Source organism: Acanthopagrus latus, chromosome 2 (genome assembly GCF_904848185.1).
Source record: "Acanthopagrus latus isolate v.2019 chromosome 2, fAcaLat1.1, whole genome shotgun sequence".
Classification (NCBI taxonomy): Eukaryota; Metazoa; Chordata; class Actinopteri; order Spariformes; family Sparidae; genus Acanthopagrus; species Acanthopagrus latus.
In genome coordinates this window covers 29,285,909-29,300,162 of record NC_051040.1, presented here as the reverse complement: position 1 = coordinate 29,300,162, position 14,254 = coordinate 29,285,909, and the positions used below count along the sequence as shown (strand labels likewise).

The 14,254-nt window shown below is 40.8% G+C and overlaps 1 protein-coding gene across 4 annotated transcripts in view; it reads left to right on the top strand.

The window, feature by feature from the left end:
• The window catches only part of bcas3 (BCAS3 microtubule associated cell migration factor), a 345,864-nt gene that overhangs the window by 42,103 nt on the left and 289,507 nt on the right, over positions 1-14,254 (top strand). For all 4 annotated transcript variants that reach the window (XM_037120193.1, XM_037120185.1, XM_037120201.1 and 1 more), the window contains exon 13: positions 3,841-3,934. In XM_037120193.1, coding sequence (XP_036976088.1) covers positions 3,841-3,934 — 94 coding nt within the window. The remainder of the gene's footprint in view (positions 1-3,840; positions 3,935-14,254) is intronic.

The window sequence follows — 14,254 nt, the reverse complement described above, 5'->3', positions numbered from 1 at the left end:
CACAAAGGTAATTCATAGTTAAAAAAAAGGCAAGCAACCATCTAAATGCAAATGACAATAATAATGATAAAACTGACAATAGCAGTGATTATATAAAAATGAAATGTTCACTCTAAATGATGAAAATTTCTAGAGAAATACTTTATTCTCGTGCTGGTTATTTATTTATTTTTTTTGCTATTTATAAGATTTGCTCTATGTTAGGCCAAAAAAACTGGTTAAAGCTTCTGTAAGCATGGTTGTTGCCGTCATTAACTTTCTGTCCATTTTGCGGTTAGTAGTTTCCTCCCCCCGTCTACGTCACCACACTTGCATGACTCATTTCTATTTTTCATTGCTTGGCGTGTTTGGTATTATAAGCCTTAACTGGGAGCACTGAAATTGGTACCTCTCCTTGTTCCGCCATTGCTGGTGTAGGTATTAGAGAAGGAGGATCCTGCACTCAGTGTGTTTACCAAATAGACAGAACTTCCTCTTTATGGAGTTCTCTGTCCCAATTGGATAAAGTGGCCATGGATACCAGAATAAGTTATTTTCTCTTACTGCAGGAGTGGAGGGAGGAGAGGCATAGGTTGCTGATCAAACACAGTATGGGATGTATCTTACACTTGGAGCACACAGCGGAGCGAAAGTGTCTTTGCTAGTTTCAGACTGACACAGTAGTCATTTTAACCCCCAGTGCCCACATTGTGTAAATAATAAATGTACCTGTAGCCACATATTCGCCTCTGGGTGTGATGGTCTTAAAATGAGGTGTGGTCAGATGCACTAATGGCAAATTTCTATCTTGAGGCAGCAGAAAGTGACAGCGCAAAAAAACAACAGTAAGCTGGTCTAAAGTCAAAAATGCAGTCTGTTCCTGATATTTAAAGGACACATAAGATAAGGCCAACACAGGAGAGTTCACACTGTTCATACACTCTGATTTACTAATAACAGAGGCTGCTTTCAGTTATTTTGAATACTTTTCCATGAACACAGTCATATACTGTAACAAAGAGATGTCACTCGGTTTAAGTTCCACCTAAAACAATACCCCATCACAATCATGACTAATAGTCTAAATACCACATCTTTGCATTTAACTAGCAAAATGGACTTCGACATGTCCTAAATTCATTAGTGCACTGCACTTCAGACTATGTGCTATAGGCTGTCTATGCTCTTTGAGTGTGGGGATTCTGCGCGACGAGGGGTGAAATTTCGCTGCTGTTCTGATGCGCCTCTGGTGGTAGGATCAGAGGTGCAGCAGAGGCGAGCCGTACCTGTGCGAATGGATAAGCCAGTGGCGCAGAGTGGGGGCATGTCAATCTGATATTGTTCACAGTCTGATATCTAAACAGATCCTTCATTCACCAAATGAAAGGGAAATGACACATAAAGCGATGTTACAGGACCAAACAACAGTAATGTGGTAACTGGTAGTGTCTCTGGCAACTTATTTAAAGAAAGAAATACCACAGGTATCTGTGTAGAAGTTTCTGTCATCCTGTCTGTCATCCTTGTCACATTTCTGCCTGGAATACAGCGTCTGTCCCTGACCAAAAACTTTTAACTCATCAAGTGTTTGTCTCTTTCCACTATTGTGTTGTTGGAGTTACTGTCTTGAGAAAAAAGTCAACCATCAGCCCTCCTGACGATGACTTCAGTGAACGTCCCCCACAAGCAGCCTCTCTCCCCACGACTGACAGAGTCAGACAGTGTCCAGTTTACTGATGGCGATTATGGAATTATATAATCTAGAGCGAGAAATGTAACTTTGTCACTTTCCAGGATGTTTGGTGGGTCAGGATCCAAATCACCACACATTATAACAGCATCCATATGATTATAAACAGTCAGCGGGTACGTGATTATATTGACAGGTAGACACCTGGGAAACATGTTCAGCATGGCATGCGTGCCTCTTTTGCATGCACAGTGTCAGCTTGCCGTATATATTGACACACTGGTGCGGCTTGGTTCTGTGTGAACAAACAAGGGCAGAGAATTGTTGAACCTCTGCTATGGAGATAATGCGGAGTCGCTGTGTGAAGAGGGCTACTGAACACTTATTTCAGTAAATAATAATACTTACAGCAGCTTCTACTTTGTTCCACAATACAAAGGTGGGTAAGCTATTGTCATTAACCAAATTATCCTACATTGACCCCCCTAGTTATGTACAGAAATGGATACAGAAAGCATACACCATTATATGGATCTAACCCTGGTCATGGTTTTGATCCATGCCAGTTGCCTTTTGCACAATCTCCCCTTAACGTCTAAAGAAATGCTAAAAGCTTTTATCTTCTTAATTCTCCTGCGCCACTCTGGAACATGATTAATCACATTGCAGCAGCTGTCACATTTTTAATGAGGCGTGTTAGCGTACATAGTACAGTTTGTCAGTGATGTAGGCACCACACACACTCACTGCCTTCTCCCTTTCGCTTACACAGTGACTGTAGTCGCCCTGTAGCCAGTGTGTTGTCTTATAAGCTGGATCTAAGCCTTCAGAAGCAGGCCTGCACTGTGTCACCAGCTGACACACTGTAACCATACACTGGCCATAAACACTGGCTAGGTCATTCAGGCAGGGTGGGGATAGCTTGGAGTGAAGGACAAATTGACGCTGAAGGGAGGAGTGGGGGGCGTGCCGTATGGTAAGGGGTGACTTTTGGAGAAATTGGAAAATGCACAGATATGATAGAGGTGAGATCCAGGATATTCCCATCTCATCTCTTTGAAATTCCTTATTTGGAACAGCAGCCTCCTAATACAAAGGCACACACTCTCTCCCTCTGTGCAACACTGGGCTTGGAGTACACTCCTGTTTCAAAGGGCTCCAGCAGGATTCGCTCACAGAACAACATTGTCTGCCTGCACTGTAATAAAAGTGATCTGCTTCATGTCACCAGCCTCTTTCTTTCATTCTGTTCTCCCCCTTTTTTTCCTGCTTATTTTCTCGCTTGTAGTCTGAGACGCAACCCCTTTAGATTTTAAAGGCTGTTTCTTGTTTGGGCTAGTTGCTATTTAAAATGCTCAGCCAGCCTTCCTGACATCATTAACGCAACGCTAGGACCAAATTCAACCTTGTGTGTATGTTTCCTCACAGACACACACACACACTTACACACACACACACACACACTGGTGCACAACGTGGCCTCATGTCTGGGCTTATTTCTAATCTCTCTTTGTGACTGAAGGGGTCAGCCTTTGTTAAATTAGTCCCAGTCTTGACAGCAGACTGCATACAGAGATTTAGTAGTAGTCTGTAGTTGTGCAAAGTGACTTCAGTGAATTCATTTTCTAAGGCAAGTTTCAGAAGTAGCATGCCAAAGCTACATTTGACGCCAGTTTCTACATGTTTACAGGAAAAACGATTGTCATGGGGTATTGTTAAAGCCACATGTAAAAAGCCACATTACTGCCAAAGTAAATTTGTCCATATCCTTGTCTCTGTTGTTGGACCATACTCTGTCCACACGGGTCCCAGTACAGCCTTTAACTGAAGCACCAGGACTAATATGATATAGTTTAATTTCTTTGATGCAGAAAAAAACCTTTGAACACTAAGATTGTTTGTTTGCTTTTTTTTCTTGGCTATCGGGTAATATGGGTTTTCTAATCATTTTCCATCCACAAGAGGGCAATGGCACATTCAGAAAGGAGTTAAATGGCCAGCTATTTCACTATGGGTGATGTCAAAGAACACTGCTGAGTGTGGTGATGATATCAGACCAAACCAAAATGTGAAGAGAAATCCTTGAGCAGGGGAAAGTCCCGTTCTGGGTTCAATGTTCTCATTGTTAGAAAATGATTTTGAGTTTCTTTGTGTGTGTGTGTGTATTCCAGGTTTTGGTGAGTGAGGACTCAGACGGAGAGGGAGTGGTGGCTCACTTCCCAGCTCATGACAAACCCATATCCTGCATGCAATTCAACCCAAGTGGTAAGACACACTCCTGCGCGCACACACGCACACACAAATTAATTTTTGAGAGTGCTCTATGCAAGTTCGGAAGAAAGCAGCAGAGATTATATATTTTTTTTACAGGAAACACAGTGTGTTTTTGGCTGACATGTGGCCGCGTCATCTCAGCTCTTTGGCAGTGCTTGACCAGCCAACCTACCCAAATGTATTCATAGTGTGTTTATTCATGTTGTGCACAAAGACCATGTCTTTAGCCCGAGTTTCCTCAATGCATGCCATTACACAAACTTCAAAACAGCCGCAACACATGCAGGTCAGGCATTTTGTTACATATAGTAAGTGGGTGACATACACAACCACAGGTTGTCCCCTTGGATAAATAAGAAACAAGCCTACAGTTATACTCATAACCAACCCGAGTCATTATAACAAGTCCATTATTATCTGATATTTTTGATAGGAAAATATAACAAAAGGGGTTATGTCAGGCTTTGACTTTATGATAAAAGTCCTTTTTTCATATAAAGTAGGCTTATGTTCAGGAGGCTTTGTTTTGTAAAGAAGTTTTTATCAAGTCTGACCAAAGTTGCAATGAAAAGCAATCCCTCTCGAGCAGTTTCATCTCAGCCAGGCTAGTTTTAGGGAAAGCTTCAAAAGAGGGTTAACAATTGTTATAATCAATCTGCCAGACTGAAACAGTGTTTTCTGCAAAACTTCTCTCCACAAGTCTTCCAGCACTGTGAGGTCAAATTTAAAGCATGGACTGAAATTCATTGAATAATTGAGGAAACATTTGGCTGTAGCCTTATAGTAAATAGTGCCTATTTAAGATGCAGGCAATCTTTCTCACAGTATTTAAACAGTATGTCGAGCACATGGGTATGGAAGCACATTGCATTCACTGGATAATTTTTTTTTTTTTTAAATCTTGTAATTAAGAGAAAAGATCTTGTAATCGTAAATCCTCTCTCAGTGGCAATGATGGCACTATCGCAGTTAATCTGCCATTTCTACCTTCTCAGTTTGAGACACTGGGAAATACTGATGTTTCTAAAAAATGAGGATGCATTGATTATAGTATGTCAACACTGCGCGGGCAAGTCAAGTCATTAGGATTGTTCTGGCAGAAAGCCCAGTCTAAACTGAAACTTATGTAATATGTATTAACAATACCAGTGATGGATTTTCTCAAAATTAAGAGATCCTGATCTCGTAATTGCGAGATCCTGAGCTCGTAATTAAGAAAAAAGGTGTCTATTTTTTTTTTTATCCAGTAAATGCAATGCACTTCCGCACATGGGAGCCATTCTTTCACTGACACTTGTATCATTACTGAAACGAATATAGGCCCTAACATCTTCACCTTGATATGGCATTCACAACAACACAATGCAAGGATTGGCAGTTTTTCAAAATAAAACCTTTGAAGGTGATTTTCTTTGAACACATCCTCATTCCTTAACTATGCAATTGTCTCCCAAAATGTCGTATATCCCAATTGCCAAAACAACATGACCACTGCAATTTTATAGTGACATTTGGTGTACACTCGCAGTTTGATTAGGATTTGGCACTAAAACCACTTTTGGGTATTTGTCAAAACCTCTCCACTACTCCTATAGCATTGATTAGAAACTAGTGCAGTGCCTGTAGGAAGTATGTATTCCTATAGAAAAGTGGGAGGTTAAGAAGCTTTTTCATGGATGGCCAAATGATGCTGTGTTTGAAGGTCGAAAGTCAGGGATATTTAGGTTTGTTGTGAAATCCAATATTCCAGGGTATAATTGGCCATTTTTGACTATTTTTGATTTTGCCATTATATTTCACCTTAAAAACTATCTACTTGGTGTCATTATTTTCAGCACAACCTCACATGTGTGACTATACATTTTTTTTTTTTATTTTGACATACTGTATTAACACAATGGACCTAAAATCACAAATGCAAATATAAATTGTTGTTTGCTAAATATGTCCATACATTTTAAAAATTTACAAAGGTATATGTAACTATTTACATTTAAATGCAGGCAATGCTCAGGTCTGCCTGAGCTCCTTCCAGGTGAATGAAGAGCTGCACTGCCTGCTCCACATTCATCATCTCCTCATTGTTTTGACTCATTAAACAAAAAACTGACTCCACTACACACTAAACACACTACACCAAACACTATATAACACGCTAACTATACATACCAAACACGCTATATGTCACAAATCTCTCAACTCTCAAAACACGCCGTCTCTGTCACTGTCTGTATCACCGCCGGCGTCCCTCACACAAATTCCCCTGTTCTTCAGCAACCAAAGTTGCTGCTTGTGGACACTTCCAGGACAAAAGCCCATTTTTACCATTTCTTCCTGCAACAGACACAAAGCAAACGTGAGAGAAATGTTCGCGAAAAAAGTGCGGCGGCCATTATTTACCCTAAGTCCAGTCTTGGACCTGCCGGTGCGTCCGTCGGCTCGGGAGGTGGGCCCTGTGGGTGGCTTAGCAGCTAGCTGCACACGAACATTCACTGATTCCGATTCCACTTTGTTGTCTGCACATCTCCGGATCTCCTCAGACCCGAACAGACCTGGCCTGGACTCGTTTAGTCTCATTAATCCACAACAGTCAGTTTAGATGCACAGAACAGAACGGGATCGAACCGCCGGCAAAATTCTGGTCCAGCTCGCCCCGCTGCAGGTCTAAATCCGCCTGTTTCTTAAGGTATGTCGTGGAAGTGAGCTCTGCAGTGATTGGCTCTGGTGCGCACGTGACTGTGGTGGCTCCAGTAGACAATGCTGGCAGAATTTGTAAAGCATTTATGAAATAATTTATTAACGGTATCGTTGTAATCCAAACAAATGCGACGTTGCACACCCTTGAACCACGCAGCAGCCATGTTGAAACTCTCAGGTCAGTCCGATCCTGATCCGCAGAGATATTTAAGGAACACACACACACACACACACACACACACAGACAGACAGACAGACAGACAGAGATTCCTTGCTTTTAAAGAGAGATATACTTACATTGGCAAATTAACAAGTTACACTGTGTATATGATACAGCTTAACTATGGTAGTGAGTTTAAATGACTGACCGATGACTTATGCTTTCATACTGTTCACGAACACAGCCTCCTGAATGAAAGTCCTGTGCTTGTTTAAACCGACCATCCATCCTCAACCCCCTCCCTTTATGGACTATTCATGCTTTACATTACTTCTCCTCAATTACTCCTTTCCAGCTGTAATAATGGCTACAGCTGCTAGAAGTTGCCACATAACCGCAAATTCACAGTAAATATGGGTCGTAATAAAGTGCTTTCATTTTCAACCGGCATTGGTGGGTTTTGACCTTTTTTGCTTTTAGGCTGACATTTCTGGTCAACTGGAAGTAAACTGGTAAACTGGATTCTGACTGTGACCAGTGAAGTAAACACTGAACCTGCAGCATGTTAGAAATATGTAGTGTAGCACAAGCCTTATGACAGGCAGAGAACGTTCTTGTTCTACATTGACCAGTTTAACAATAAGTATGCCCTAGTTAACCCTAGTTTCAGAACTTATTATGTCACTACACAAAATGACAGTTGCTGACAGCTTATTGTAAGGTGATTACTGCAGGGGCATGGATCGACCCTCATAGGCCCATGGGGAATAGCTAGGAATTGTGGGGTTAGGGTTAGGTAAATATATTTTCTTTTTCTTTCAGTTTGTGATAAGCATTCAGAACCATGCCTTGGCATTCGGTAGACATGTTATTAATTGACAATGAGTCCTTGAAACAGCAGAAAAAAATCATCAAATATTTACTTCTTTATCTGTGGGCTGATGTACTCTGTGAATGCAGGAATTGGAATGAGCTTTCGATGTACAAATCTTACACTCCCTTCTCACCACATTATTTTACTCTGGCATCTCCTTTCCCACTTTCTGAGCATTGCTGACCTCCACCCCAAAAGAAGGGGACAGTAGTTGCTTTGTATGTGTGAACAGCCTACCTCCTCAAGTCTTTGTGTGTGATGTTTAAATTTGTGTATGGCCCTGCCTCTGCTGTGGTGTGTATGTGTGTAACAATGTGTGTTCATATCTTTGATACTGTGTGGGTTTTTTTTGTGTGCATGTGCAGTTAATAAAGGAGCTGCTGAGAGATGGCTTTCACCCCATGACCCCATGAATCCTTCACTTTTGTGGACTCAACTCAGCAGCTCTATCTGAGCAGCAACAGGATGATATTGCAGACAAAGACAGACAAGACATGGTTGTCGAGACCCTGTCTGCCCCCACCCTCACAAAACCTGTACTGAACACCAAACAGTTCAGTACACCTAATGACACAAAAGCCTGCTTAAAAGCACATCAAGGAAAGGGACCCGCCTTAATTTCTACTAGGTGTACTTTGTAGAAAGTAGACCTGACATGTATGACGTAGCAAAGCAATGTTTCTGAACGAACAACACGTCATGTCGGAAGTTAAAGAACTAATGGTTATACTGAAAGATACCATTGCTTCACTCAAACTTTATTTTTCTTGATATTCATGAGAGAGTGCCCGAAGGGAATGCTCACAATATATGGTGGACAACATTTTTTTGCGAACGTCATCGGTAACCTGTTTGTGATCTTGTGCTGATCTAGTCATTGACTCAGTAGGCGGTTATCAACTTGATAAATCAGCCCAGGTCAACACTTGCAACTGTTGGACTGGCTTTACCTTACCTGTGATGAATTTAAATCCAAATCGAAGCAGTCCAGTCACTATATATGCATCCAGGGGAGGCATCATATTTTATCCCTGATTTTCAAACTTACAAGCTTGGTTTCTACAGAAATGCACATTCAACATGCAGTACATGTGTCAGTTAGTTTCAGTGTTTTGAGAAATCCTTAGTCAGCAAGCCAGCAAGATCCCCTGCGACCCTTTCCACAGGGCGCCATCAACTGCAAAATTTCAAACACACTTTTAATCTTTCTGGCTCATTTACAGTGAGCCAAATCTGAACAGCAAATAAATGTTTAAATTACAAGTGAAAACAGCAGCAAGGGTGTGGCCAAAAGACACAGATTTCCCCTTTTTTCCATTGTAGTTGGGCCATGTAATGAGATTTGGATGCATCTTCACACAAGCGCAGAAACTCCTCTTTTCCACTGTTGTGATTGCCGGCCTCCTTTCATTATTGTTTATTCTTTCATTCATTTTCATTTCTGAGCAGCCTGCTGTTGAGTGTCCCAAAATTAGAGGCCTCTTGATTTGATCAGAGCCCAAATCCTGAGTGACGGGTTCATTGGTCTGGCTGGAAGTGAAGTCTTTCCAAGGAGTTAGGGGAAGTGGCTTTTACTGAACTACCTTCCTGGCCCAATGGAGGCTCTCTTCACAGTGGTCAAGCTCCACATGGCAGAAACAAGAAAGATAGACTTAGCAGGAAACAATGATATGAGTCAAACAGAGCCTGGAAAGCCCAGAAGTTTTGGCTGGGAAGAGTTATGTAAGAAACCCCAGTGGCTTGTGTGTGTTGGAGGCTCTACAGAGGGCGGACCAGTGGCCGCCAGTTCTTGGTGTGGCGGCTGGCGCTTTGTGGCGCTTCGGTGGATCTGTGGATCTATTCCTAGTGGTGTAATTAGAGGGACGCAGATGAAGTGCAGTGGCAAAGCGCTCTCTTTAACAGCTGCAATGTGTGTGTGCTTGTTTTTTTTCACGTCTCGTCCTCTTCACTTGTCCTTAACGATCCTTGACTTGATTATTAGGTACGATGCCAAGGTCAAAATACACACATGTTTTGATGGCAGAGATATTGTCCAACAACTTGAGCATTACTTTTGTCTATGACTGGCACTAGATGGAGTGATTGATTCAGCAACCATGGAAGTCACCACCCTCTGCTCTTTATTCTCTCAAACATATTTTTCTAATCAAGGGCTTCACATGCTGTGGTAGACATAGAGTTCTGACACTTAACATTATAAAAGTTGCAACACCACCATGTAAACATTCATAACAAGGTTTAGTCCTGCATTTAAAACTGTAATCTTTAAACTTGTGACTCTCACTCCTCTCTCTGCTGAAATCTGTGTAAACTGTGTGCACCAATATTGACTACATTCATTATTTGCAGCCATAAAAATGTTAATAAATAACTTACTATATATTGCTATAGTTAATAAGCTCACAGCAAATGTCTTAATGAACATCACTGTGGACATTGTGGACTGTTTTCCACCTAGCTTCATGTGAGATGTTGAAGAGTTAACCACATCTCTGTGAAGATGTGCACCCAGCAGTCTTTGATTTACCGTAACTGAATGAGCCTGAGTTGCATTTCATCCACATTATTCTCCTGTGACTGGACATTAGTCAGAACAACGCTTTGTAGAGAAACAGCTTCAGTCAGTCGGCTCCGCTTAGCTCTCACTGCGACTCTCTTTCCTCTCTGCTGGGTGTGATCGCACCACTTTCGGTGACATTCTGTCCCACTGGTCTTGCTGGTTGCTCAGGAGGTGCCAATGGAGGAGATATTCTTATATTCTCACCTCACACTTCTTTTCCCATTGTTGATGATGTTGATGTATTTCATGGAAATAATGTGTGTGTAAACTACATTTACCAGTACTTTCAGGATTTAGGATAAGGTGTACCTTTACTGATAGGTGAAATTCAGTTTGACAGCAGCACAATGAACAAAATAGCATAGCTTAGAGACAATAAAATGAAATGCGTTAGATAAAAATTGACTTATGAGTACGATGAAACCAAACAAAAATACTATAAACAATAGATGGATCTGTGTGTTTTTGATATTGTAGTACTTTTATTATCAAATAATTACTTTTGATACTTAAGTACATTCAATATCCGACATGTTTAAGACTTTAAGTCAAGTACTAATTGTACCGGTGACTTTAACTATTATATTAGCCAGAAGGCATTACTTTGACATGATATCTTATGTATATCAAATATAGCTTTTGAGTACTTTTGACAACACCAATTACTAAGTATTCAACGGCTTATCTTAAACACAACATTGTGTACTTGGATATTTTCTGGCATGGATGTTCCATATGCATCGAACTGATGTCTAATAGCACTGAAACTGTATTAGTCAGCTTTCTTGCTGTCTGTACTGACATCAGAAAATATATATTTTATTTCAACTAGATGCAGGTACAGTATCTTTCTCATAATGTAAACAATCTTTTCATTAAATTTTTCAGTCATAAAAGACAGCAGACTACCACAGAATCAGAACGTAATTTTTGTTTAGCCATCTAAATGTTCAGAATATGGAAGTTTTGAATACCCCATCAAAGCCAGGAGTTATGGCAGATGAATCAAGACTGAATCTCTCCCCACATGGAACTGTCCCATAAACCATATCCCTGGTTTAGTAACAGGCCGGTCTAATGAATAGCCTGGCCCGTTGAGCCTGACCATTGAGGCAGCTGTGCCGTGAAGGCAGCTCTCCATGGTGTAATAACTCTGTCTCTCCATCTTACTGATGTGTGAAAGAAACCAGGCCGTTGCCGAAAAACCCTGGACCCACACGCACATGTTGAACATGAGGGGAATTCCCACACACAAGCTGCTTTGCTCGGCCACACATTTATAGCCACACATTTAGAATGGATTGAGTTGTGTCTTCACACCAAGATAGTAATTAGCACTCACAGCTGGCTCTGATGTGATTTACAACATCTACTCTGTGGGGCTTTCTGTCTTGCCTTTTTCAGTATTTTGACTGGGGATAAGATGGGTTGTTCCTCCGAATCTGAACATTAGTTAGACTGCAATAATACTGGGTAATGCTTTTAACATTGTCTACGTTTTTTTTTTTTTTTTTTTTTTTTAATCAAGGAAATTTCAAAGCCAGACAATTCAGAACTCGAAAAAATTGTTGACTTCATGCTGGAAAAAGTACAATGGAACACCACTCAAAATCGTAATTCCTACTTGAAAACTCAGGCGAAACCCATCTGCTCTGACCTCATGAGACAGTTGTCTGATGTAACACAACAATAGCAGCACACATGGTGAGTGTAGGATGTATTAAGAAGATGACATTATTTGTTTCAAGCGATTGAATAAGATAGGTTCCCATATGCACTTGAATAAAATGCATAATGGCATGTTTTTCCTCCTCTTCTGAGACCATGAATTTAAATCAAACAAGAACACTTAGCATGTGGCCAGCTGCACATGGACCAGTAGCCATTCACAGAACCTTTGCATCTGTGGCAAAAGAAAAATGCATGATTCAACCATGAGCGTGAATAATAACTGATAAATGTAAAGGCCTCTACAGGCTAAGCCATCCACATCCCCATCTCATGTGGCAGGTGATCCACAAAATGCAGTCAAGGCCAAAACTGACTGAATGCTCAGTAAAGTAATTCAGAAATAACAATAACTCTGGTAGGACGAGCAGCATATTTTAATGTTCTTAAAATATTATTAGAATCTAAACATATGGTCAAAGACCACTTACCAAAACTGTGATTCAGTATTGGTAATTTCATGGTTTAACCAATCAAGCAGTACCAGTATCAAAACCTCTCCCTTGCTGAATGACATTTCTGGACATATACCATCACCATATTAGAGAAATATATCACAAGATAATCTTATTAGGCCCATCAACCTTGATCTATCTCTGAAATTTAAGCCATTAAATTATTTGTACAAAAAAAATAAAATGTAGCCACAAGCGGTAATCCGCGGGTTCTAACCTCTTTTGCCCCAAATCGGCCACCCTGACCCTCACCCCCCGCAGTTGATGACATCGGCCGCTGTGCAACCCCTGCCCATTGCAAAAATGCATTGGTCCGTGGTGGCAATATTTTTTGACCAATCTGGCTCATGTATAGTAGAAATGTGTCTTTTCATCCACCGAATCCATATACCAAATTTAGTGTTTATAGAGTCAATCTTTCAAAAGTTCTATTCATTTTACGTTTTTCATTATGCTAATTAGCAAAAAATCTATGTAGGCGGAGCTTTATGCTCCAAAGGCTTTTTTGTAGAGCACATGGAGCTGGACTTGTGTGTCAAATTTCAAGTCAATCAGACTTATGGTGTGAGGGGCGTGGCCTTCCCAAAAACACATTTTCAAGCCTTAGTTACAGCGCCACCATGTGGCTGACAGGGCTCATGTTTTAGTAAAAGTTGATGCACATCATTTCTAATTATTGGGCCAAGTTTCAAGTTTCTGGCCCATTCCAGCTCACGGGAATTCTTCGGGGTTAGAACCCTAATTATATCCATCCAATGATAGTGAGAATAGGCATATTTCCATAAACAATCACTCATTGGGTACTGAATTTCGAGGCAGATTACTTTACAGTAGTTCAGTATAACTCAGGTGAGACGAGACTTCAGGAAAATAGTAATGTAAAATAATGAATAGATTCCATCTGGAAAAAAGGTATAAGTGGTTACATGGACAAAACTAAGGAGAGACATTGTACCAGTGACCATGACTCAGGGCTTGTGGAAAGCTCAGCTGAGAAAAACTCATCCCAGCTTCCCTCATCCCCAACACACCAGACACCTCAGCAGTGTGGAGTCATTCACAGCCCACACAGTGCGGTAGCACGCAGTTCATTTGTAACTTCTCTTTGGTATGTGTGTAGGTGGGTGGTTTGGTGGGTAAGAGGTAAGTTGCTAAGATTCTCTGCCCATGAATTGTGCGCTGGTTTGTTTGCGTTGGCATTATGGAAAAGAATTAGAAAGCTGTGTGACTTGGACTCGTAGTCTTGATCCATAATTTCATGTCATTTTGATTTTTTTCATACAAACTGAAGACATTGTAGCTTTAAAAAAAGATGTCTTAACATCACTGCCACATTACACAATCTGATGACACACACTGGCTCCATACTTTCTAGCACATTCAGTCAAATGAAAGTGGGAAAGACCAGAAGTGTCTGAACAGCAAATTATTTCATGCTATCAGTGTGTTCAAGAAATCAGCTCTGCTGAAAATGGATTTTAGTACTCAAACCCTTCATCGATGAAACTTGACAAACCTGAGGGTAGAGATAAGTAAAGCTCAAATGTCCGAAAATGAAATGGGTTCCTCTGGGGAACATATTTCATGACATTCTTCTGATTGTATCTTGTCCCTTTTTATATAAATATGGAATTTTTAGCCCTGTTCTAGCACTCAAAGAAAGGTCAGGAAGTCATCAAAACACTTGCATCTGGGACGATTATCCTCCTATACAGAAGAAATTTCATGCCGATCTAGCTCGTTCAGTCCCAAAGTCCCACTTCTAAAAAGACAAATTATTGAAATTATGGACAAAGTGGCATTATCTGTATACTTTTATGAATTCTAGAAAATGGAC